Here is a 23,713-nt window from a genome sequence, read left to right as displayed (position 1 = left end):
GCACCGCACGCATCGCCTCCGCGCGCCGGCAGCGCCGCCAGCTCCTCCCCCGAGCGCCCCGCGATGCCCCCGCACCGAGGCCCGACCCCGTTCCCAGCACGCAGCCCGCTCCTCCCGGCCCCGCTCACCGCCCGCGCGCCGCCATGCCGCGCTGCCCCGGAAGTGCTCTCCGCCGCCACGAAGCACTTCCTGCCCCGGCCCTAGCAACCGCCTGCGGCGTCACGTTGCTAAGGGCGGCCTGGGGCCGGCCGGGACCTGGAGGGGGCAGGGGGAGCCGGGGGGGTCCGCTGCCGGATTCCTCTCGGATGGCGCCGGCGGCATGCAGCTTGTCTCCTCCTTTCCTTTCTTTCCCTTTCCCTTTCCCGTCCCTTTCCCTTTCCCTTTCCCTTCACTCCCCTTCCCTCCCCTCACCTGCCCTTCCCTACGCTACCTTCTCCTTTTTTCCTTTCCTTTTCCTTTCTTCCCTTTTCTCTTCCTTCCCTTCCCCTCCACAGTTCCCTTTTTCGGTCCTTCCCTCTCTTACTTTCTTCCCCCCATACCCCGCCCCTCCCTTCCGTTTTCTGTCAGTCCACACTCAGGATGCAGATCTCAAATGGACATGCCTGCAGAAGATCATCTACACAGGCAATAAATGCCTTGTGCTGTGCTTCCCTGCTTTGTGCTCTTGAAAGACTCTGATTTGTTTTGCCCTTCCCCAGCCCCAAAGTATCGGGAGGGCCTGGCCGGCTTTGCTGCGGAGCCTTATCATCCCACAGTCTGAGGGCTTGGGGGAAAAGCTCAGCAGCTACGTAGCTGCCAAGGGCAGATTTCATGCCCTGGGCTTCACACAGCCCGGCTCTCCCCGCTCTGCTCTGCGCTCCTGGCATCTCCTGCAGCCCCTGTGCTGCGACAAACACGAGCGGGGCTCGGGCCCAGTGCTCCCCCTGCTGCACGCCCTCCCACATCCCCATGTGCTGCACCCACACCAGCTGCCCCAGCCCCGCAGCCCTCCTGCAGGCAGCGCAGCCCCAGGCACCGGGCTCGGCCCCAGCCCCCAGGAGCTGCTGGACGTGACTCAGCCCCCGCTGGATCCAGACCCAAACCGAAGATGCAATTATGACCCATAAATATTTGAATTTGGTTTCCCTCCTTTGCAGCCAGCTCCTTGGCTGCACACAGCCCCACAGTCCGCTCTTTCATCCCCAGCAGTGCAGCAGGCAGGCAGGCAGGCAGGCAGGCAGGCAGGCAGAAGGCAGCGCCTTGTAGCACGCTGTACCGAGCCCACCGTGCAGCCTCCTTCGTGGAAGGAGGAAGACGCCGACGCGCCAGTTGAAAATGGCAGACAGACACTCTTGACGTGCAGCCTCTCCTCTCTCGGGCTCCGGCTCAGCAATGTGCCCTCGCAGCACCCCGACGCTCAACACGCGGCGCTGCCCATAACGCGCTTGAAGCCATGGCAGCTGAAGCAGCGCAGCACGGCTCGCTGCCCTCCCGGCTCACGCCTGAGCTCTGGGCCCGAGGCGCGTTCACCTGCAGCCCTCCCGCTGCCCTCTCCTCCTGCCCCACTCCCAGCGCTGCTCTACACACCAGCCCAACCACACTCCAACTCCTTGCGGCTCAACACGAGGCTGACCTGCAGGCCATGGCTGCCCAAAGACGGAGCTGGCCTTCCCAGGGCAAACAGGAACAGCCGGCACTACAGAAGGCTGAAAAAGCCAGCGGGGAAGAGAGACAAGCTCAAGGGGCTGAGTGCAGGGACACTCTTCTTCCTCGTGCGCTGCTTCCTCTCCTTTTGTTTCTCTCAGGCCTCAGAGAGCAAGGCGATGCTCACAGTCTGCCACAGCAGTTACTTTCAGCTTTGGCTGAACGGCCACCACTTGCGAAGACCAACATGGAAACGCGGGAAAAGCAGCTGCATCTCAGGGAGGGACGTGAAGCCGACCGGTTCATCGCCCTGCCACTGCCAGCCCAAGCCAGGGATGTTTTGACCAGCCACTGAAAGAGGCAGCACCGGGTTTAAAAGCTTTGTTTCCCTTTTATTTTAAACTAAGGGATTTGGGTTGTATTTAGTATACATTTCAACAGAATGTAAAATAGGTTGGCTACTGCTAATCGCTAAAGACATACGGTGACTTCAGCTAATGATCAACATTTTGAAACAGGTATCGAGCTGAAGGACCCTGAGGGAATGCAGCGTCCCCAGCTCTTGCCATACATGAAGTCCTGCACAGGTGAAGTCCTCTTTGCTTGTAACGCATCAGAAGCCCTTCCCTTCCAGCTTCGTAACTTCCTCTCCAATGTCCATGAAAGGGAAAGCACGGCCATGCCAGAAAACCAGACCGTACAGTCCGCTGCATTTGGAGCACCTCTGAGGAAGCATTCCAGGTGATTCTTCTGTCCTTTGTGGCTTACTGCTCAGGCCCTTACCGTTTCTTTTTGCTTTCCTTCTTGGCTTTCTTGCTTAGCTGTGCAGCACTTGCCTTTGGTTTCTTCACCGTCTCCCAAGTCTTAGACTCAAAGCCGTCCGAGTCCTACAAGAATCAATTCAGAAACAGTCAGGGAACCTTCTAACAATTGCCAGACTGCTCGCTTTGGGAATTCAAGTCACCTGACTGGGCAGCTTAGGATGCCAGTGCAGGAAATTGCCTTCCTGACATTGGGGCACACCAGAAACTCCACCTCTATCTTGTTCCCAAAAATCCCACGCAAACTACAGTCTAAAGGCCTTTCCTGCAACACAGTCCCTGCACAGGGGAACGCCCCGACTGGCACCTCATAGGCCACAGCAGCAGCAGGACAGTAAGATGAGCTTGCACCTCAAGGCTCCTTGCGTGCCAGCAGGAACAGCACGCACACGGAAGGAAGGACAGAACAAACTGCGGCACTCTCAGCAATGCTGGGGCACACTACCGTAGGCAACAGCTACAGATTGTTCCCTCCCAGCCTACTTGCTCAGCATTTCTATCAATCTCTGTCAAACAGAGCGCTACTTACTGTCTTTGCGGACTTGGAAAATGGCAGGATGATGGCCAACACGCAGAGAAGCTGGAAAACGGCTCCAAAGAAGAGTCCGTAGCGCAGCACGTTCTCCATTAGTGTGGGCTCAGGGATCTCAGGTGGCGAGAAATGCAGTTCAGCTGCCATAGCGCAGACAGCCTGCTGCTCTGCTGCTCTCAAGGAGGCTGCTTTCTACAAGGGGGAAAAAAGACTCATCATTCCTATCACGCACTCCGACGCTGTTACTGCCTGCTAGCAATAATTCCCAGCCTCACTTAGAGACGTGCTCTGAAGATACCCTGGGTCTTCCCACCCAATAACAAAGAGGGACACAAAATTTCAGGGAAGGCTTAACAGGCAGGAATAAACGTATCCCTGAGGTTGATCACACACGTGTGACGACTGCCTTATTAATATTAACAATAATATTATTAATACGATGACAGTTACACTTTTTCATGTACCTGGCTATGTATGTATCACGGCCTTGCTGCTGCTGTGCTGTACAACACCGAGCACAGAAATAAAGCACGCAGAAAGCCGATCTGCTGAGGACAGTGGGATGAGCTGTGCTTAACCAGCACTGTTTGGGAGCACGCCTAAGCGGTGCAGCGGTGCTTACTGTAAAGTAAGGCACACCTACCTTGCAATGGCCACGCGGGATGCTTGAGACACAGTCACAGACTGTTCTCCTGAGGCCCAACTTAATGTCACAGCCACTCACACTCTGCTCCTCAACACTCTGCAACACAAAAGTCACAAGGGGGAAATTCAATTAATCGGAGACGCCATTGGACCTCCGTGCTCACGGCAGTCGCACTCATGTCTTCAGATGATAAATCAGACGTGAGCTTACCGAGTGAGCACTGCTAACTTCCAGTTGATAGGAGCAATCTACCCCTAGCTCTAAAGTATGAACAGTAACCTATGCCTAACACTAAAAGACTACAAGTAACCTACGCCTAACTCTAAAATAAGAACAGGAACCTATGCCTAACACGAAAATACAAACAACTGTCTACTCCTAACACTAAAACTAAACTTAACACTAAAATCAACAAGAAAACCAGGGACTGGGACATAACAGGGTTAAGATGGCACTGGGGGCCCACAGAACTTGGCTCCAGAGGAGGCTCGAAGGAGGAGCAGCTGTTAAGTAATGCCACCCAGCTAATGCTGGGGGCGGGGGCCGCGCAGCGGGTAAGGAGCCGAGCGCCTGGACCAGCGACGGTGGAGCTGCGACGGCGCCAATGAGGGGCCTGGCACGGTGGTGTGGTGCCAGGCCAGCTGTGCCGCAGGCGGATCCACCTCCATCGGCTCATCCAGAGGTGGATCCACCTCCATGGGCTCATCCAGAGGTGGATCCACCTCCATGGGCTCATCCAGAGGTGGATCCACCTCCATCGGCTCATCCAGAGGTGGATCCACCTCCATCGGCTCCACCGTGGTGGTCACAGTGCTGGTCCAGGCGCGATGGAAACAGACTCTCTTTTCACTCCTCCTCCGCCTGATGGTCATGGCCAGCCCCCTCCTCGGCTTCGCTACTGGGGCCCCCAGCTCTCTCTTCCTCTTGAAAAGAGGGCAACCTTCGCCCCTCGCACTCTTCGCTCCTGACATGGCTGCTAACTGCCAGAGCTTTCAGAGGCGAGTGCGTTGTCCGGGGCAGCGGTGACCAAGGTGACAGCTGGCGAGGGTTCTAAAATGGCAGCCGCACTGCTGGCACTGGCGTTCCACATAGGATGAGGAGGGGGCTGGACGACAGGGCACGGCACGGCACCTAGAAGGCACTCCCTGTGCACAGCAGGCAGCCCTTCTCTCCGCCAAGCAAGAGGGCACAGAGGAGCCGGCCCCCACAAAAGGGCCCTCAGCATCCTGCACCCTCGCCCTTCTTCCACAAGGGAATCTTTTGGGGCTGGGACACGCAGCGCACAGCGCCATGTTCAGGGCTCTCCTGACCTCAGCACCAAGAACAGCAGGCTCCAAAGGGACCTGACTACGCCTGCCTCCTGGAGACCGAAGCTCCGGGTTCCACGTTAGCATCCACTGCCCCCTCTTGCACCTCACGCTTCGGGTTGCAACCATTCCCTACAATAAGCATGGCCAGCTGAATTTTGATTAAAATCACTCTGACTCAATTCCAAATCCGCACAGAATGCTGGCACGTACACGGGGCCACGCCGGCTCACCCGTCCTCAGCGGGGACCCACAGACGTAGAACAGCATCAACGGAGCAGGCAGAAATGCGACGTGCTCCTGACCGACGGCACTCTTAAAACCTGCCTCTCCCGCTGAGGGACGTCCAGAGGAAGTCTTGACAGCGTCTTTACAAACCTTCGTTCAGCTCCACAGCCTCAGGCCAACGCAGCACCCAGGCGTGTCGCTCCATTCCTCGCCCGGGCTTTGCTGGGCACCGCTCCCTGCGGGGACTGCTCCTCCAGGCGCCTGAAACACCAACAAAGCTCGGCACTCGCGCGGCCTTCCCTGACGGCAAGCTGCCCCCCGGCCCCCGCAGCGCTCGGTGGCACCGCACGCATCGCCTCCGCGCGCCGGCAGCGCCGCCAGCTCCTCCCCCGAGCGCCCCGCGATGCCCCCGCACCGAGGCCCGACCCCGTTCCCAGCACGCAGCCCGCTCCTCCCGGCCCCGCTCACCGCCCGCGCGCCGCCATGCCGCGCTGCCCCGGAAGTGCTCTCCGCCGCCACGAAGCACTTCCTGCCCCGGCCCTAGCAACCGCCTGCGGCGTCACGTTGCTAAGGGCGGCCTGGGGACGGCCGGGACCTGGAGGGGGCAGGGGGAGCCGGGGGGGTCCGCTGCCGGATTCCTCTCGGATGGCGCCGGCGGCATGCAGCTTGTCTCCTCCTTTCCTTTCTTTCCCTTTCCCTTTCCCGTCCCTTTCCCTTTCCCTTTCCCTTCACTCCCCTTCCCTCCCCTCACCTGCCCTTCCCTACGCTACCTTCTCCTTTTTTCCTTTCCTTTTCCTTTCTTCCCTTTTCTCTTCCTTCCCTTCCCCTCCACAGTTCCCTTTTTCGGTCCTTCCCTCTCTTACTTTCTTCCCCCCATACCCCGCCCCTCCCTTCCGTTTTCTGTCAGTCCACACTCAGGATGCAGATCTCAAATGGACATGCCTGCAGAAGATCATCTACACAGGCAATAAATGCCTTGTGCTGTGCTTCCCTGCTTTGTGCTCTTGAAAGACTCTGATTTGTTTTGCCCTTCCCCAGCCCCAAAGTATCGGGAGGGCCTGGCCGGCTTTGCTGCGGAGCCTTATCATCCCACAGTCTGAGGGCTTGGGGGAAAAGCTCAGCAGCTACGTAGCTGCCAAGGGCAGATTTCATGCCCTGGGCTTCACACAGCCCGGCTCTCCCCGCTCTGCTCTGCGCTCCTGGCATCTCCTGCAGCCCCTGTGCTGCGACAAACACGAGCGGGGCTCGGGCCCAGTGCTCCCCCTGCTGCACGCCCTCCCACATCCCCATGTGCTGCACCCACACCAGCTGCCCCAGCCCCGCAGCCCTCCTGCAGGCAGCGCAGCCCCAGGCACCGGGCTCGGCCCCAGCCCCCAGGAGCTGCTGGACGTGACTCAGCCCCCGCTGGATCCAGACCCAAACCGAAGATGCAATTATGACCCATAAATATTTGAATTTGGTTTCCCTCCTTTGCAGCCAGCTCCTTGGCTGCACACAGCCCCACAGTCCGCTCTTTCATCCCCAGCAGTGCAGCAGGCAGGCAGGCAGGCAGGCAGGCAGGCAGGCAGAAGGCAGCGCCTTGTAGCACGCTGTACCGAGCCCACCGTGCAGCCTCCTTCGTGGAAGGAGGAAGACGCCGACGCGCCAGTTGAAAATGGCAGACAGACACTCTTGACGTGCAGCCTCTCCTCTCTCGGGCTCCGGCTCAGCAATGTGCCCTCGCAGCACCCCGACGCTCAACACGCGGCGCTGCCCATAACGCGCTTGAAGCCATGGCAGCTGAAGCAGCGCAGCACGGCTCGCTGCCCTCCCGGCTCACGCCTGAGCTCTGGGCCCGAGGCGCGTTCACCTGCAGCCCTCCCGCTGCCCTCTCCTCCTGCCCCACTCCCAGCGCTGCTCTACACACCAGCCCAACCACACTCCAACTCCTTGCGGCTCAACACGAGGCTGACCTGCAGGCCATGGCTGCCCAAAGACGGAGCTGGCCTTCCCAGGGCAAACAGGAACAGCCGGCACTACAGAAGGCTGAAAAAGCCAGCGGGGAAGAGAGACAAGCTCAAGGGGCTGAGTGCAGGGACACTCTTCTTCCTCGTGCGCTGCTTCCTCTCCTTTTGTTTCTCTCAGGCCTCAGAGAGCAAGGCGATGCTCACAGTCTGCCACAGCAGTTACTTTCAGCTTTGGCTGAACGGCCACCACTTGCGAAGACCAACATGGAAACGCGGGAAAAGCAGCTGCATCTCAGGGAGGGACGTGAAGCCGACCGGTTCATCGCCCTGCCACTGCCAGCCCAAGCCAGGGATGTTTTGACCAGCCACTGAAAGAGGCAGCACCGGGTTTAAAAGCTTTGTTTCCCTTTTATTTTAAACTAAGGGATTTGGGTTGTATTTAGTATACATTTCAACAGAATGTAAAATAGGTTGGCTACTGCTAATCGCTAAAGACATACGGTGACTTCAGCTAATGATCAACATTTTGAAACAGGTATCGAGCTGAAGGACCCTGAGGGAATGCAGCGTCCCCAGCTCTTGCCATACATGAAGTCCTGCACAGGTGAAGTCCTCTTTGCTTGTAACGCATCAGAAGCCCTTCCCTTCCAGCTTCGTAACTTCCTCTCCAATGTCCATGAAAGGGAAAGCACGGCCATGCCAGAAAACCAGACCGTACAGTCCGCTGCATTTGGAGCACCTCTGAGGAAGCATTCCAGGTGATTCTTCTGTCCTTTGTGGCTTACTGCTCAGGCCCTTACCGTTTCTTTTTGCTTTCCTTCTTGGCTTTCTTGCTTAGCTGTGCAGCACTTGCCTTTGGTTTCTTCACCGTCTCCCAAGTCTTAGACTCAAAGCCGTCCGAGTCCTACAAGAATCAATTCAGAAACAGTCAGGGAACCTTCTAACAATTGCCAGACTGCTCGCTTTGGGAATTCAAGTCACCTGACTGGGCAGCTTAGGATGCCAGTGCGGGAAATTGCCTTCCTGACATTGGGGCACACCAGAAACTCCACCTCTATCTTGTTCCCAAAAATCCCACGCAAACTACAGTCTAAAGGCCTTTCCTGCAACACAGTCCCTGCACAGGGGAACGCCCCGACTGGCACCTCATAGGCCACAGCAGCAGCAGGACAGTAAGATGAGCTTGCACCTCAAGGCTCCTTGCGTGCCAGCAGGAACAGCACGCACACGGAAGGAAGGACAGAACAAACTGCGGCACTCTCAGCAATGCTGGGGCACACTACCGTAGGCAACAGCTACAGATTGTTCCCTCCCAGCCTACTTGCTCAGCATTTCTATCAATCTCTGTCAAACAGAGCGCTACTTACTGTCTTTGCGGACTTGGAAAATGGCAGGATGATGGCCAACACGCAGAGAAGCTGGAAAACGGCTCCAAAGAAGAGTCCGTAGCGCAGCACGTTCTCCATTAGTGTGGGCTCAGGGATCTCAGGTGGCGAGAAATGCAGTTCAGCTGCCATAGCGCAGACAGCCTGCTGCTCTGCTGCTCTCAAGGAGGCTGCTTTCTACAAGGGGGAAAAAAGACTCATCATTCCTATCACGCACTCCGACGCTGTTACTGCCTGCTAGCAATAATTCCCAGCCTCACTTAGAGACGTGCTCTGAAGATACCCTGGGTCTTCCCACCCAATAACAAAGAGGGACACAAAATTTCAGGGAAGGCTTAACAGGCAGGAATAAACGTATCCCTGAGGTTGATCACACACGTGTGACGACTGCCTTATTAATATTAACAATAATATTATTAATACGATGACAGTTACACTTTTTCATGTACCTGGCTATGTATGTATCACGGCCTTGCTGCTGCTGTGCTGTACAACACCGAGCACAGAAATAAAGCACGCAGAAAGCCGATCTGCTGAGGACAGTGGGATGAGCTGTGCTTAACCAGCACTGTTTGGGAGCACGCCTAAGCGGTGCAGCGGTGCTTACTGTAAAGTAAGGCACACCTACCTTGCAATGGCCACGCGGGATGCTTGAGACACAGTCACAGACTGTTCTCCTGAGGCCCAACTTAATGTCACAGCCACTCACACTCTGCTCCTCAACACTCTGCAACACAAAAGTCACAAGGGGGAAATTCAATTAATCGGAGACGCCATTGGACCTCCGTGCTCACGGCAGTCGCACTCATGTCTTCAGATGATAAATCAGACGTGAGCTTACCGAGTGAGCACTGCTAACTTCCAGTTGATAGGAGCAATCTACCCCTAGCTCTAAAGTATGAACAGTAACCTATGCCTAACACTAAAAGACTACAAGTAACCTACGCCTAACTCTAAAATAAGAACAGGAACCTATGCCTAACACGAAAATACAAACAACTGTCTACTCCTAACACTAAAACTAAACTTAACACTAAAATCAACAAGAAAACCAGGGACTGGGACATAACAGGGTTAAGATGGCACTGGGGGCCCACAGAACTTGGCTCCAGAGGAGGCTCGAAGGAGGAGCAGCTGTTAAGTAATGCCACCCAGCTAATGCTGGGGGCGGGGGCCGCGCAGCGGGTAAGGAGCCGAGCGCCTGGACCAGCGACGGTGGAGCTGCGACGGCGCCAATGAGGGGCCTGGCACGGTGGTGTGGTGCCAGGCCAGCTGTGCCGCAGGCGGATCCACCTCCATCGGCTCATCCAGAGGTGGATCCACCTCCATGGGCTCATCCAGAGGTGGATCCACCTCCATGGGCTCATCCAGAGGTGGATCCACCTCCATCGGCTCATCCAGAGGTGGATCCACCTCCATCGGCTCCACCGTGGTGGTCACAGTGCTGGTCCAGGCGCGATGGAAACAGACTCTCTTTTCACTCCTCCTCCGCCTGATGGTCATGGCCAGCCCCCTCCTCGGCTTCGCTACTGGGGCCCCCAGCTCTCTCTTCCTCTTGAAAAGAGGGCAACCTTCGCCCCTCGCACTCTTCGCTCCTGACATGGCTGCTAACTGCCAGAGCTTTCAGAGGCGAGTGCGTTGTCCGGGGCAGCGGTGACCAAGGTGACAGCTGGCGAGGGTTCTAAAATGGCAGCCGCACTGCTGGCACTGGCGTTCCACATAGGATGAGGAGGGGGCTGGACGACAGGGCACGGCACGGCACCTAGAAGGCACTCCCTGTGCACAGCAGGCAGCCCTTCTCTCCGCCAAGCAAGAGGGCACAGAGGAGCCGGCCCCCACAAAAGGGCCCTCAGCATCCTGCACCCTCGCCCTTCTTCCACAAGGGAATCTTTTGGGGCTGGGACACGCAGCGCACAGCGCCATGTTCAGGGCTCTCCTGACCTCAGCACCAAGAACAGCAGGCTCCAAAGGGACCTGACTACGCCTGCCTCCTGGAGACCGAAGCTCCGGGTTCCACGTTAGCATCCACTGCCCCCTCTTGCACCTCACGCTTCGGGTTGCAACCATTCCCTACAATAAGCATGGCCAGCTGAATTTTGATTAAAATCACTCTGACTCAATTCCAAATCCGCACAGAATGCTGGCACGTACACGGGGCCACGCCGGCTCACCCGTCCTCAGCGGGGACCCACAGACGTAGAACAGCATCAACGGAGCAGGCAGAAATGCGACGTGCTCCTGACCGACGGCACTCTTAAAACCTGCCTCTCCCGCTGAGGGACGTCCAGAGGAAGTCTTGACAGCGTCTTTACAAACCTTCGTTCAGCTCCACAGCCTCAGGCCAACGCAGCACCCAGGCGTGTCGCTCCATTCCTCGCCCGGGCTTTGCTGGGCACCGCTCCCTGCGGGGACTGCTCCTCCAGGCGCCTGAAACACCAACAAAGCTCGGCACTCGCGCGGCCTTCCCTGACGGCAAGCTGCCCCCCGGCCCCCGCAGCGCTCGGTGGCACCGCACGCATCGCCTCCGCGCGCCGGCAGCGCCGCCAGCTCCTCCCCCGAGCGCCCCGCGATGCCCCCGCACCGAGGCCCGACCCCGTTCCCAGCACGCAGCCCGCTCCTCCCGGCCCCGCTCACCGCCCGCGCGCCGCCATGCCGCGCTGCCCCGGAAGTGCTCTCCGCCGCCACGAAGCACTTCCTGCCCCGGCCCTAGCAACCGCCTGCGGCGTCACGTTGCTAAGGGCGGCCTGGGGCCGGCCGGGACCTGGAGGGGGCAGGGGGAGCCGGGGGGGTCCGCTGCCGGATTCCTCTCGGATGGCGCCGGCGGCATGCAGCTTGTCTCCTCCTTTCCTTTCTTTCCCTTTCCCTTTCCCGTCCCTTTCCCTTTCCCTTTCCCTTCACTCCCCTTCCCTCCCCTCACCTGCCCTTCCCTACGCTACCTTCTCCTTTTTTCCTTTCCTTTTCCTTTCTTCCCTTTTCTCTTCCTTCCCTTCCCCTCCACAGTTCCCTTTTTCGGTCCTTCCCTCTCTTACTTTCTTCCCCCCATACCCCGCCCCTCCCTTCCGTTTTCTGTCAGTCCACACTCAGGATGCAGATCTCAAATGGACATGCCTGCAGAAGATCATCTACACAGGCAATAAATGCCTTGTGCTGTGCTTCCCTGCTTTGTGCTCTTGAAAGACTCTGATTTGTTTTGCCCTTCCCCAGCCCCAAAGTATCGGGAGGGCCTGGCCGGCTTTGCTGCGGAGCCTTATCATCCCACAGTCTGAGGGCTTGGGGGAAAAGCTCAGCAGCTACGTAGCTGCCAAGGGCAGATTTCATGCCCTGGGCTTCACACAGCCCGGCTCTCCCCGCTCTGCTCTGCGCTCCTGGCATCTCCTGCAGCCCCTGTGCTGCGACAAACACGAGCGGGGCTCGGGCCCAGTGCTCCCCCTGCTGCACGCCCTCCCACATCCCCATGTGCTGCACCCACACCAGCTGCCCCAGCCCCGCAGCCCTCCTGCAGGCAGCGCAGCCCCAGGCACCGGGCTCGGCCCCAGCCCCCAGGAGCTGCTGGACGTGACTCAGCCCCCGCTGGATCCAGACCCAAACCGAAGATGCAATTATGACCCATAAATATTTGAATTTGGTTTCCCTCCTTTGCAGCCAGCTCCTTGGCTGCACACAGCCCCACAGTCCGCTCTTTCATCCCCAGCAGTGCAGCAGGCAGGCAGGCAGGCAGGCAGGCAGGCAGGCAGAAGGCAGCGCCTTGTAGCACGCTGTACCGAGCCCACCGTGCAGCCTCCTTCGTGGAAGGAGGAAGACGCCGACGCGCCAGTTGAAAATGGCAGACAGACACTCTTGACGTGCAGCCTCTCCTCTCTCGGGCTCCGGCTCAGCAATGTGCCCTCGCAGCACCCCGACGCTCAACACGCGGCGCTGCCCATAACGCGCTTGAAGCCATGGCAGCTGAAGCAGCGCAGCACGGCTCGCTGCCCTCCCGGCTCACGCCTGAGCTCTGGGCCCGAGGCGCGTTCACCTGCAGCCCTCCCGCTGCCCTCTCCTCCTGCCCCACTCCCAGCGCTGCTCTACACACCAGCCCAACCACACTCCAACTCCTTGCGGCTCAACACGAGGCTGACCTGCAGGCCATGGCTGCCCAAAGACGGAGCTGGCCTTCCCAGGGCAAACAGGAACAGCCGGCACTACAGAAGGCTGAAAAAGCCAGCGGGGAAGAGAGACAAGCTCAAGGGGCTGAGTGCAGGGACACTCTTCTTCCTCGTGCGCTGCTTCCTCTCCTTTTGTTTCTCTCAGGCCTCAGAGAGCAAGGCGATGCTCACAGTCTGCCACAGCAGTTACTTTCAGCTTTGGCTGAACGGCCACCACTTGCGAAGACCAACATGGAAACGCGGGAAAAGCAGCTGCATCTCAGGGAGGGACGTGAAGCCGACCGGTTCATCGCCCTGCCACTGCCAGCCCAAGCCAGGGATGTTTTGACCAGCCACTGAAAGAGGCAGCACCGGGTTTAAAAGCTTTGTTTCCCTTTTATTTTAAACTAAGGGATTTGGGTTGTATTTAGTATACATTTCAACAGAATGTAAAATAGGTTGGCTACTGCTAATCGCTAAAGACATACGGTGACTTCAGCTAATGATCAACATTTTGAAACAGGTATCGAGCTGAAGGACCCTGAGGGAATGCAGCGTCCCCAGCTCTTGCCATACATGAAGTCCTGCACAGGTGAAGTCCTCTTTGCTTGTAACGCATCAGAAGCCCTTCCCTTCCAGCTTCGTAACTTCCTCTCCAATGTCCATGAAAGGGAAAGCACGGCCATGCCAGAAAACCAGACCGTACAGTCCGCTGCATTTGGAGCACCTCTGAGGAAGCATTCCAGGTGATTCTTCTGTCCTTTGTGGCTTACTGCTCAGGCCCTTACCGTTTCTTTTTGCTTTCCTTCTTGGCTTTCTTGCTTAGCTGTGCAGCACTTGCCTTTGGTTTCTTCACCGTCTCCCAAGTCTTAGACTCAAAGCCGTCCGAGTCCTACAAGAATCAATTCAGAAACAGTCAGGGAACCTTCTAACAATTGCCAGACTGCTCGCTTTGGGAATTCAAGTCACCTGACTGGGCAGCTTAGGATGCCAGTGCGGGAAATTGCCTTCCTGACATTGGGGCACACCAGAAACTCCACCTCTATCTTGTTCCCAAAAATCCCACGCAAACTACAGTCTAAAGGCCTTTCCTGCAACACAGTCCCTGCACAGGGGAACGCCCCGACTGGCACCTCATAGGCCACAGCAGCAGCAGGACAGTAAGATGAGCTTGCACCTCAAGGCTCCTTGCGTGCCAGCAGGAACAGCACGCACACGGAAGGAAGGACAGAACAAACTGCGGCACTCTCAGCAATGCTGGGGCACGCTACCGTAGGCAACAGCTACAGATTGTTCCCTCCCAGCCTACTTGCTCAGCATTTCTATCAATCTCTGTCAAACAGAGCGCTACTTACTGTCTTTGCGGACTTGGAAAATGGCAGGATGATGGCCAACACGCAGAGAAGCTGGAAAACGGCTCCAAAGAAGAGTCTGTAGCGCAGCACGTTCTCCATTAGTGTGGGCTCAGGGATCTCAGGTGGCGAGAAATGCAGTTCAGCTGCCATAGCGCAGACAGCCTGCTGCTCTGCTGCTCTCAAGGAGGCTGCTTTCTACAAGGGGGAAAAAAGACTCATCATTCCTATCACGCACTCCGACGCTGTTACTGCCTGCTAGCAATAATTCCCAGCCTCACTTAGAGACGTGCTCTGAAGATACCCTGGGTCTTCCCACCCAATAACAAAGAGGGACACAAAATTTCAGGGAAGGCTTAACAGGCAGGAATAAACGTATCCCTGAGGTTGATCACACACGTGTGACGACTGCCTTATTAATATTAACAATAATATTATTAATACGATGACAGTTACACTTTTTCATGTACCTGGCTATGTATGTATCACGGCCTTGCTGCTGCTGTGCTGTACAACACCGAGCACAGAAATAAAGCACGCAGAAAGCCGATCTGCTGAGGACAGTGGGATGAGCTGTGCTTAACCAGCACTGTTTGGGAGCACGCCTAAGCGGTGCAGCGGTGCTTACTGTAAAGTAAGGCACACCTACCTTGCAATGGCCACGCGGGATGCTTGAGACACAGTCACAGACTGTTCTCCTGAGGCCCAACTTAATGTCACAGCCACTCACACTCTGCTCCTCAACACTCTGCAACACAAAAGTCACAAGGGGGAAATTCAATTAATCGGAGACGCCATTGGACCTCCGTGCTCACGGCAGTCGCACTCATGTCTTCAGATGATAAATCAGACGTGAGCTTACCGAGTGAGCACTGCTAACTTCCAGTTGATAGGAGCAATCTACCCCTAGCTCTAAAGTATGAACAGTAACCTATGCCTAACACTAAAAGACTACAAGTAACCTACGCCTAACTCTAAAATAAGAACAGGAACCTATGCCTAACACGAAAATACAAACAACTGTCTACTCCTAACACTAAAACTAAACTTAACACTAAAATCAACAAGAAAACCAGGGACTGGGACATAACAGGGTTAAGATGGCACTGGGGGCCCACAGAACTTGGCTCCAGAGGAGGCTCGAAGGAGGAGCAGCTGTTAAGTAATGCCACCCAGCTAATGCTGGGGGCGGGGGCCGCGCAGCGGGTAAGGAGCCGAGCGCCTGGACCAGCGACGGTGGAGCTGCGACGGCGCCAATGAGGGGCCTGGCACGGTGGTGTGGTGCCAGGCCAGCTGTGCCGCAGGCGGATCCACCTCCATCGGCTCATCCAGAGGTGGATCCACCTCCATGGGCTCATCCAGAGGTGGATCCACCTCCATCGGCTCATCCAGAGGTGGATCCACCTCCATCGGCTCCACCGTGGTGGTCACAGTGCTGGTCCAGGCGCGATGGAAACAGACTCTCTTTTCACTCCTCCTCCGCCTGATGGTCATGGCCAGCCCCCTCCTCGGCTTCGCTACTGGGGCCCCCAGCTCTCTCTTCCTCTTGAAAAGAGGGCAACCTTCGCCCCTCGCACTCTTCGCTCCTGACATGGCTGCTAACTGCCAGAGCTTTCAGAGGCGAGTGCGTTGTCCGGGGCAGCGGTGACCAAGGTGACAGCTGGCGAGGGTTCTAAAATGGCAGCCGCACTGCTGGCACTGGCGTTCCACATAGGATGAGGAGGGGGCTGGACGACAGGGCACGGCACGGCACCTAGAAGGCACTCCCTGTGCACAGCAGGCAGCCCTTCTCTCCGCCAAGCAAGAGGGCACAGAGGAGCCGGCCCCCACAAAAGGGCCCTCAGCATCCTGCACCCTCGCCCTTCTTCCACAAGGGAATCTTTTGGGGCTGGGACACGCAGCGCACAGCGCCATGTTCAGGGCTCTCCTGACCTCAGCACCAAGAACAGCAGGCTCCAAAGGGACCTGACTACGCCTGCCTCCTGGAGACCGAAGCTCCGGGTTCCACTTTAGCATCCACTGCCCCCTCTTGCACCTCACGCTTCGGGTTGCAACCATTCCCTACAATAAACATGGCCAGCTGAATTTTGATTAAAATCACTCTGACTCAATTCCAAATCCGCACAGAATGCTGGCACGTACACGGGGCCACGCCGGCTCACCCGTCCTCAGCGGGGACCCACAGACGTAGAACAGCATCAACGGAGCAGGCAGAAATGTGACGTGCTCCTGACCGACGGCACTCTTAAAACCTGCCTCTCCCGCTGAGGGACGTCCAGAGGAAGTCTTGACAGCGTCTTTACAAACCTTCGTTCAGCTCCACAGCCTCAGGCCAACGCAGCACCCAGGCGTGTCGCTCCATTCCTCGCCCGGGCTTTGCTGGGCACCGCTCCCTGCGGGGACTGCTCCTCCAGGCGCCTGAAACACCAACAAAGCTCGGCACTCGCGCGGCCTTCCCTGACGGCAAGCTGCCCCCCGGCCCCCGCAGCGCTCGGTGGCACCGCACGCATCGCCTCCGCGCGCCGGCAGCGCCGCCAGCTCCTCCCCCGAGCGCCCCGCGATGCCCCCGCACCGAGGCCCGACCCCGTTCCCAGCACGCAGCCCGCTCCTCCCGGCCCCGCTCACCGCCCGCGCGCCGCCATGCCGCGCTGCCCCGGAAGTGCTCTCCGCCGCCACGAAGCACTTCCTGCCCCGGCCCTAGCAACCGCCTGCGGCGTCACGTTGCTAAGGGCGGCCTGGGGACGGCCGGGACCTGGAGGGGGCAGGGGGAGCCGGGGGGGTCCGCTGCCGGATTCCTCTCGGATGGCGCCGGCGGCATGCAGCTTGTCTCCTCCTTTCCTTTCTTTCCCTTTCCCTTTCCCGTCCCTTTCCCTTTCCCTTTCCCTTCACTCCCCTTCCCTCCCCTCACCTGCCCTTCCCTACGCTACCTTCTCCTTTTTTCCTTTCCTTTTCCTTTCTTCCCTTTTCTCTTCCTTCCCTTCCCCTCCACAGTTCCCTTTTTCGGTCCTTCCCTCTCTTACTTTCTTCCCCCCATACCCCGCCCCTCCCTTCCGTTTTCTGTCAGTCCACACTCAGGATGCAGATCTCAAATGGACATGCCTGCAGAAGATCATCTACACAGGCAATAAATGCCTTGTGCTGTGCTTCCCTGCTTTGTGCTCTTGAAAGACTCTGATTTGTTTTGCCCTTCCCCAGCCCCAAAGTATCGGGAGGGCCTGGCCGGCTTTGCTGCGGAGCCTTATCATCCCACAGTCTGAGGGCTTGGGGGAAAAGCTCAGCAGCTACGTAGCTGCCAAGGGCAGATTTCATGCCCTGGGCTTCACACAGCCCGGCTCTCCCCGCTCTGCTCTGCGCTCCTGGCATCTCCTGCAGCCCCTGTGCTGCGACAAACACGAGCGGGGCTCGGGCCCAGTGCTCCCCCTGCTGCACGCCCTCCCACATCCCCATGTGCTGCACCCACACCAGCTGCCCCAGCCCCGCAGCCCTCCTGCAGGCAGCGCAGCCCCAGGCACCGGGCTCGGCCCCAGCCCCCAGGAGCTGCTGGACGTGACTCAGCCCCCGCTGGATCCAGACCCAAACCGAAGATGCAATTATGACCCATAAATATTTGAATTTGGTTTCCCTCCTTTGCAGCCAGCTCCTTGGCTGCACACAGCCCCACAGTCCGCTCTTTCATCCCCAGCAGTGCAGCAGGCAGGCAGGCAGGCAGGCAGGCAGGCAGGCAGAAGGCAGCGCCTTGTAGCACGCTGTACCGAGCCCACCGTGCAGCCTCCTTCGTGGAAGGAGGAAGACGCCGACGCGCCAGTTGAAAATGGCAGACAGACACTCTTGACGTGCAGCCTCTCCTCTCTCGGGCTCCGGCTCAGCAATGTGCCCTCGCAGCACCCCGACGCTCAACACGCGGCGCTGCCCATAACGCGCTTGAAGCCATGGCAGCTGAAGCAGCGCAGCACGGCTCGCTGCCCTCCCGGCTCACGCCTGAGCTCTGGGCCCGAGGCGCGTTCACCTGCAGCCCTCCCGCTGCCCTCTCCTCCTGCCCCACTCCCAGCGCTGCTCTACACACCAGCCCAACCACACTCCAACTCCTTGCGGCTCAACACGAGGCTGACCTGCAGGCCATGGCTGCCCAAAGACGGAGCTGGCCTTCCCAGGGCAAACAGGAACAGCCGGCACTACAGAAGGCTGAAAAAGCCAGCGGGGAAGAGAGACAAGCTCAAGGGGCTGAGTGCAGGGACACTCTTCTTCCTCGTGCGCTGCTTCCTCTCCTTTTGTTTCTCTCAGGCCTCAGAGAGCAAGGCGATGCTCACAGTCTGCCACAGCAGTTACTTTCAGCTTTGGCTGAACGGCCACCACTTGCGAAGACCAACATGGAAACGCGGGAAAAGCAGCTGCATCTCAGGGAGGGACGTGAAGCCGACCGGTTCATCGCCCTGCCACTGCCAGCCCAAGCCAGGGATGTTTTGACCAGCCACTGAAAGAGGCAGCACCGGGTTTAAAAGCTTTGTTTCCCTTTTATTTTAAACTAAGGGATTTGGGTTGTATTTAGTATACATTTCAACAGAATGTAAAATAGGTTGGCTACTGCTAATCGCTAAAGACATACGGTGACTTCAGCTAATGATCAACATTTTGAAACAGGTATCGAGCTGAAGGACCCTGAGGGAATGCAGCGTCCCCAGCTCTTGCCATACATGAAGTCCTGCACAGGTGAAGTCCTCTTTGCTTGTAACGCATCAGAAGCCCTTCCCTTCCAGCTTCGTAACTTCCTCTCCAATGTCCATGAAAGGGAAAGCACGGCCATGCCAGAAAACCAGACCGTACAGTCCGCTGCATTTGGAGCACCTCTGAGGAAGCATTCCAGGTGATTCTTCTGTCCTTTGTGGCTTACTGCTCAGGCCCTTACCGTTTCTTTTTGCTTTCCTTCTTGGCTTTCTTGCTTAGCTGTGCAGCACTTGCCTTTGGTTTCTTCACCGTCTCCCAAGTCTTAGACTCAAAGCCGTCCGAGTCCTACAAGAATCAATTCAGAAACAGTCAGGGAACCTTCTAACAATTGCCAGACTGCTCGCTTTGGGAATTCAAGTCACCTGACTGGGCAGCTTAGGATGCCAGTGCGGGAAATTGCCTTCCTGACATTGGGGCACACCAGAAACTCCACCTCTATCTTGTTCCCAAAAATCCCACGCAAACTACAGTCTAAAGGCCTTTCCTGCAACACAGTCCCTGCACAGGGGAACGCCCCGACTGGCACCTCATAGGCCACAGCAGCAGCAGGACAGTAAGATGAGCTTGCACCTCAAGGCTCCTTGCGTGCCAGCAGGAACAGCACGCACACGGAAGGAAGGACAGAACAAACTGCGGCACTCTCAGCAATGCTGGGGCACGCTACCGTAGGCAACAGCTACAGATTGTTCCCTCCCAGCCTACTTGCTCAGCATTTCTATCAATCTCTGTCAAACAGAGCGCTACTTACTGTCTTTGCGGACTTGGAAAATGGCAGGATGATGGCCAACACGCAGAGAAGCTGGAAAACGGCTCCAAAGAAGAGTCCGTAGCGCAGCACGTTCTCCATTAGTGTGGGCTCAGGGATCTCAGGTGGCGAGAAATGCAGTTCAGCTGCCATAGCGCAGACAGCCTGCTGCTCTGCTGCTCTCAAGGAGGCTGCTTTCTACAAGGGGGAAAAAAGACTCATCATTCCTATCACGCACTCCGACGCTGTTACTGCCTGCTAGCAATAATTCCCAGCCTCACTTAGAGACGTGCTCTGAAGATACCCTGGGTCTTCCCACCCAATAACAAAGAGGGACACAAAATTTCAGGGAAGGCTTAACAGGCAGGAATAAACGTATCCCTGAGGTTGATCACACACGTGTGACGACTGCCTTATTAATATTAACAATAATATTATTAATACGATGACAGTTACACTTTTTCATGTACCTGGCTATGTATGTATCACGGCCTTGCTGCTGCTGTGCTGTACAACACCGAGCACAGAAATAAAGCACGCAGAAAGCCGATCTGCTGAGGACAGTGGGATGAGCTGTGCTTAACCAGCACTGTTTGGGAGCACGCCTAAGCGGTGCAGCGGTGCTTACTGTAAAGTAAGGCACACCTACCTTGCAATGGCCACGCGGGATGCTTGAGACACAGTCACAGACTGTTCTCCTGAGGCCCAACTTAATGTCACAGCCACTCACACTCTGCTCCTCAACACTCTGCAACACAAAAGTCACAAGGGGGAAATTCAATTAATCGGAGACGCCATTGGACCTCCGTGCTCACGGCAGTCGCACTCATGTCTTCAGATGATAAATCAGACGTGAGCTTACCGAGTGAGCACTGCTAACTTCCAGTTGATAGGAGCAATCTACCCCTAGCTCTAAAGTATGAACAGTAACCTATGCCTAACACTAAAAGACTACAAGTAACCTACGCCTAACTCTAAAATAAGAACAGGAACCTATGCCTAACACGAAAATACAAACAACTGTCTACTCCTAACACTAAAACTAAACTTAACACTAAAATCAACAAGAAAACCAGGGACTGGGACATAACAGGGTTAAGATGGCACTGGGGGCCCACAGAACTTGGCTCCAGAGGAGGCTCGAAGGAGGAGCAGCTGTTAAGTAATGCCACCCAGCTAATGCTGGGGGCGGGGGCCGCGCAGCGGGTAAGGAGCCGAGCGCCTGGACCAGCGACGGTGGAGCTGCGACGGCGCCAATGAGGGGCCTGGCACGGTGGTGTGGTGCCAGGCCAGCTGTGCCGCAGGCGGATCCACCTCCATCGGCTCATCCAGAGGTGGATCCACCTCCATGGGCTCATCCAGAGGTGGATCCACCTCCATCGGCTCATCCAGAGGTGGATCCACCTCCATCGGCTCCACCGTGGTGGTCACAGTGCTGGTCCAGGCGCGATGGAAACAGACTCTCTTTTCACTCCTCCTCCGCCTGATGGTCATGGCCAGCCCCCTCCTCGGCTTCGCTACTGGGGCCCCCAGCTCTCTCTTCCTCTTGAAAAGAGGGCAACCTTCGCCCCTCGCACTCTTCGCTCCTGACATGGCTGCTAACTGCCAGAGCTTTCAGAGGCGAGTGCGTTGTCCGGGGCAGCGGTGACCAAGGTGACAGCTGGCGAGGGTTCTAAAATGGCAGCCGCACTGCTGGCACTGGCGTTCCACATAGGATGAGGAGGGGGCTGGACGACAGGGCACGGCACGGCACCTAGAAGGCACTCCCTGTGCACAGCAGGCAGCCCTTCTCTCCGCCAAGCAAGAGGGCACAGAGGAGCCGGCCCCCACAAAAGGGCCCTCAGCATCCTGCACCCTCGCCCTTCTTCCACAAGGGAATCTTTTGGGGCTGGGACACGCAGCGCACAGCGCCATGTTCAGGGCTCTCCTGACCTCAGCACCAAGAACAGCAGGCTCCAAAGGGACCTGACTACGCCTGCCTCCTGGAGACCGAAGCTCCGGGTTCCACTTTAGCATCCACTGCCCCCTCTTGCACCTCACGCTTCGGGTTGCAACCATTCCCTACAATAAACATGGCCAGCTGAATTTTGATTAAAATCACTCTGACTCAATTCCAAATCCGCACAGAATGCTGGCACGTACACGGGGCCACGCCGGCTCACCCGTCCTCAGCGGGGACCCACAGACGTAGAACAGCATCAACGGAGCAGGCAGAAATGTGACGTGCTCCTGACCGACGGCACTCTTAAAACCTGCCTCTCCCGCTGAGGGACGTCCAGAGGAAGTCTTGACAGCGTCTTTACAAACCTTCGTTCAGCTCCACAGCCTCAGGCCAACGCAGCACCCAGGCGTGTCGCTCCATTCCTCGCCCGGGCTTTGCTGGGCACCGCTCCCTGCGGGGACTGCTCCTCCAGGCGCCTGAAACACCAACAAAGCTCGGCACTCGCGCGGCCTTCCCTGACGGCAAGCTGCCCCCCGGCCCCCGCAGCGCTCGGTGGCACCGCACGCATCGCCTCCGCGCGCCGGCAGCGCCGCCAGCTTTTCCCCCGAGCGCCCCGCGATGCCCCCGCACCGAGGCCCGACCCCGTTCCCAGCACGCAGCCCGCTCCTCCCGGCCCCGCTCACCGCCCGCGCGCCGCCATGCCGCGCTGCCCCGGAAGTGCTCTCCGCCGCCACGAAGCACTTCCTGCCCCGGCCCTAGCAACCGCCTGCGGCGTCACGTTGCTAAGGGCGGCCTGGGGACGGCCGGGACCTGGAGGGGGCAGGGGGAGCCGGGGGGGTCCGCTGCCGGATTCCTCTCGGATGGCGCCGGCGGCATGCAGCTTGTCTCCTCCTTTCCTTTCTTTCCCTTTCCCTTTCCCGTCCCTTTCCCTTTCCCTTTCCCTTCACTCCCCTTCCCTCCCCTCACCTGCCCTTCCCTACGCTACCTTCTCCTTTTTTCCTTTCCTTTTCCTTTCTTCCCTTTTCTCTTCCTTCCCTTCCCCTCCACAGTTCCCTTTTTCGGTCCTTCCCTCTCTTACTTTCTTCCCCCCATACCCCGCCCCTCCCTTCCGTTTTCTGTCAGTCCACACTCAGGATGCAGATCTCAAATGGACATGCCTGCAGAAGATCATCTACACAGGCAATAAATGCCTTGTGCTGTGCTTCCCTGCTTTGTGCTCTTGAAAGACTCTGATTTGTTTTGCCCTTCCCCAGCCCCAAAGTATCGGGAGGGCCTGGCCGGCTTTGCTGCGGAGCCTTATCATCCCACAGTCTGAGGGCTTGGGGGAAAAGCTCAGCAGCTACGTAGCTGCCAAGGGCAGATTTCATGCCCTGGGCTTCACACAGCCCGGCTCTCCCCGCTCTGCTCTGCGCTCCTGGCATCTCCTGCAGCCCCTGTGCTGCGACAAACACGAGCGGGGCTCGGGCCCAGTGCTCCCCCTGCTGCACGCCCTCCCACATCCCCATGTGCTGCACCCACACCAGCTGCCCCAGCCCCGCAGCCCTCCTGCAGGCAGCGCAGCCCCAGGCACCGGGCTCGGCCCCAGCCCCCAGGAGCTGCTGGACGTGACTCAGCCCCCGCTGGATCCAGACCCAAACCGAAGATGCAATTATGACCCATAAATATTTGAATTTGGTTTCCCTCCTTTGCAGCCAGCTCCTTGGCTGCACACAGCCCCACAGTCCGCTCTTTCATCCCCAGCAGTGCAGCAGGCAGGCAGGCAGGCAGGCAGGCAGGCAGGCAGAAGGCAGCGCCTTGTAGCACGCTGTACCGAGCCCACCGTGCAGCCTCCTTCGTGGAAGGAGGAAGACGCCGACGCGCCAGTTGAAAATGGCAGACAGACACTCTTGACGTGCAGCCTCTCCTCTCTCGGGCTCCGGCTCAGCAATGTGCCCTCGCAGCACCCCGACGCTCAACACGCGGCGCTGCCCATAACGCGCTTGAAGCCATGGCAGCTGAAGCAGCGCAGCACGGCTCGCTGCCCTCCCGGCTCACGCCTGAGCTCTGGGCCCGAGGCGCGTTCACCTGCAGCCCTCCCGCTGCCCTCTCCTCCTGCCCCACTCCCAGCGCTGCTCTACACACCAGCCCAACCACACTCCAACTCCTTGCGGCTCAACACGAGGCTGACCTGCAGGCCATGGCTGCCCAAAGACGGAGCTGGCCTTCCCAGGGCAAACAGGAACAGCCGGCACTACAGAAGGCTGAAAAAGCCAGCGGGGAAGAGAGACAAGCTCAAGGGGCTGAGTGCAGGGACACTCTTCTTCCTCGTGCGCTGCTTCCTCTCCTTTTGTTTCTCTCAGG

At 57.9% G+C, this 23,713-nt stretch overlaps 4 protein-coding genes across 7 annotated transcripts; all 4 read right to left on the bottom strand.

Moving 5' to 3' along the window:
* Positions 1-1,994: 1,994 nt before the first annotated feature.
* LOC149915609 (protein MANBAL-like) lies at positions 1,995-5,255 on the bottom strand. Of its 2 annotated transcripts, none has more exons than XM_090152052.1 (4): positions 5,143-5,255; positions 3,620-3,718; positions 2,974-3,168; positions 1,995-2,510 (listed from the first exon to the last, which is right to left on the bottom strand). In XM_090152052.1, exons 1-4 carry the CDS (start codon positions 5,197-5,199, stop codon positions 2,403-2,405), a joined length of 459 nt encoding a protein of 152 aa, XP_090008178.1. In that variant the 5' UTR covers positions 5,200-5,255; the 3' UTR covers positions 1,995-2,402. The 2 variants fall into 2 exon arrangements, with proteins under 2 accessions (XP_090008178.1, XP_090008179.1); XM_090152053.1 differs by having other exon boundaries at positions 5,163-5,181.
* Positions 5,256-7,491: 2,236 nt separating this feature from the next.
* Positions 7,492-10,752, bottom strand: LOC149915608 (protein MANBAL-like). 2 transcript variants are annotated; one of them, XM_090152050.1, is made up of 4 exons: positions 10,640-10,752; positions 9,117-9,215; positions 8,471-8,665; positions 7,492-8,007 (listed from the first exon to the last, which is right to left on the bottom strand). In XM_090152050.1, the coding sequence occupies exons 1-4, from the start codon at positions 10,694-10,696 to the stop codon at positions 7,900-7,902; spliced, it is 459 nt and encodes a 152-aa protein (XP_090008176.1). In that variant the 5' UTR covers positions 10,697-10,752; the 3' UTR covers positions 7,492-7,899. The 2 variants fall into 2 exon arrangements, with proteins under 2 accessions (XP_090008176.1, XP_090008177.1); XM_090152051.1 differs by having other exon boundaries at positions 10,660-10,678.
* A 2,236-nt stretch (positions 10,753-12,988) lies between these two features.
* LOC149915607 (protein MANBAL-like) lies at positions 12,989-16,733 on the bottom strand. 2 transcript variants are annotated; one of them, XM_090152048.1, is made up of 5 exons: positions 16,590-16,733; positions 16,107-16,382; positions 14,614-14,712; positions 13,968-14,162; positions 12,989-13,504 (listed from the first exon to the last, which is right to left on the bottom strand). In XM_090152048.1, exons 2-5 carry the CDS (start codon positions 16,161-16,163, stop codon positions 13,397-13,399), a joined length of 459 nt encoding a protein of 152 aa, XP_090008174.1. In that variant the 5' UTR covers positions 16,164-16,382; positions 16,590-16,733; the 3' UTR covers positions 12,989-13,396. The 2 variants fall into 2 exon arrangements, with proteins under 2 accessions (XP_090008174.1, XP_090008175.1); XM_090152049.1 differs by lacking the exons at positions 14,614-14,712; positions 16,107-16,382; positions 16,590-16,733 and adding an exon at positions 14,435-14,549.
* A 1,722-nt stretch (positions 16,734-18,455) lies between these two features.
* Positions 18,456-22,199, bottom strand: LOC149915606 (protein MANBAL-like). The gene is made up of 5 exons (XM_090152047.1): positions 22,057-22,199; positions 21,574-21,849; positions 20,081-20,179; positions 19,435-19,629; positions 18,456-18,971 (listed from the first exon to the last, which is right to left on the bottom strand). The coding sequence occupies exons 2-5, from the start codon at positions 21,628-21,630 to the stop codon at positions 18,864-18,866; spliced, it is 459 nt and encodes a 152-aa protein (XP_090008173.1). The 5' UTR covers positions 21,631-21,849; positions 22,057-22,199; the 3' UTR covers positions 18,456-18,863.
* Positions 22,200-23,713: the final 1,514 nt, after the last annotated feature.

Source organism: Phasianus colchicus, chromosome 17 (assembly GCF_987193195.1).
Source record: "Phasianus colchicus chromosome 17, bPhaCol1.hap1.1, whole genome shotgun sequence".
NCBI lineage: Eukaryota > Metazoa > Chordata > Aves > Galliformes > Phasianidae > Phasianus > Phasianus colchicus.
This window is presented reverse-complemented; position numbering and strand designations above follow the sequence as displayed.

Excerpts from the sequence above, each read along its gene's own strand:
- LOC149915609 (XM_090152052.1), bottom strand. The coding sequence starts at position 5,199 with ATGCTGTTCTACGTCTGTGGGTCCCCGCTGAGGACGGGTGAGCCGGCG. Across the intron at positions 3,169-3,619 it reads TCCCGCGTGGCCATTGCAAG|AAAGCAGCCTCCTTGAGAGC; the intron begins GTAGGTGTGCCT and ends TCCCCCTTGTAG. Across the intron at positions 2,511-2,973 it reads TTTCCAAGTCCGCAAAGACA|GACTCGGACGGCTTTGAGTC; the intron begins GTAAGTAGCGCT and ends TGATTCTTGTAG.
- LOC149915608 (XM_090152050.1), bottom strand. The coding sequence starts at position 10,696 with ATGCTGTTCTACGTCTGTGGGTCCCCGCTGAGGACGGGTGAGCCGGCG. Across the intron at positions 9,216-10,639 it reads GTGAGCCGGCGTGGCCCCGT|AGTGTTGAGGAGCAGAGTGT; the intron begins GTACGTGCCAGC and ends TTTGTGTTGCAG. Across the intron at positions 8,666-9,116 it reads TCCCGCGTGGCCATTGCAAG|AAAGCAGCCTCCTTGAGAGC; the intron begins GTAGGTGTGCCT and ends TCCCCCTTGTAG.
- LOC149915607 (XM_090152048.1), bottom strand. The coding sequence starts at position 16,163 with ATGCTGTTCTACGTCTGTGGGTCCCCGCTGAGGACGGGTGAGCCGGCG. Across the intron at positions 14,163-14,613 it reads TCCCGCGTGGCCATTGCAAG|AAAGCAGCCTCCTTGAGAGC; the intron begins GTAGGTGTGCCT and ends TCCCCCTTGTAG. Across the intron at positions 13,505-13,967 it reads TTTCCAAGTCCGCAAAGACA|GACTCGGACGGCTTTGAGTC; the intron begins GTAAGTAGCGCT and ends TGATTCTTGTAG.
- LOC149915606 (XM_090152047.1), bottom strand. The coding sequence starts at position 21,630 with ATGCTGTTCTACGTCTGTGGGTCCCCGCTGAGGACGGGTGAGCCGGCG. Across the intron at positions 20,180-21,573 it reads GTGAGCCGGCGTGGCCCCGT|AGTGTTGAGGAGCAGAGTGT; the intron begins GTACGTGCCAGC and ends TTTGTGTTGCAG. Across the intron at positions 19,630-20,080 it reads TCCCGCGTGGCCATTGCAAG|AAAGCAGCCTCCTTGAGAGC; the intron begins GTAGGTGTGCCT and ends TCCCCCTTGTAG.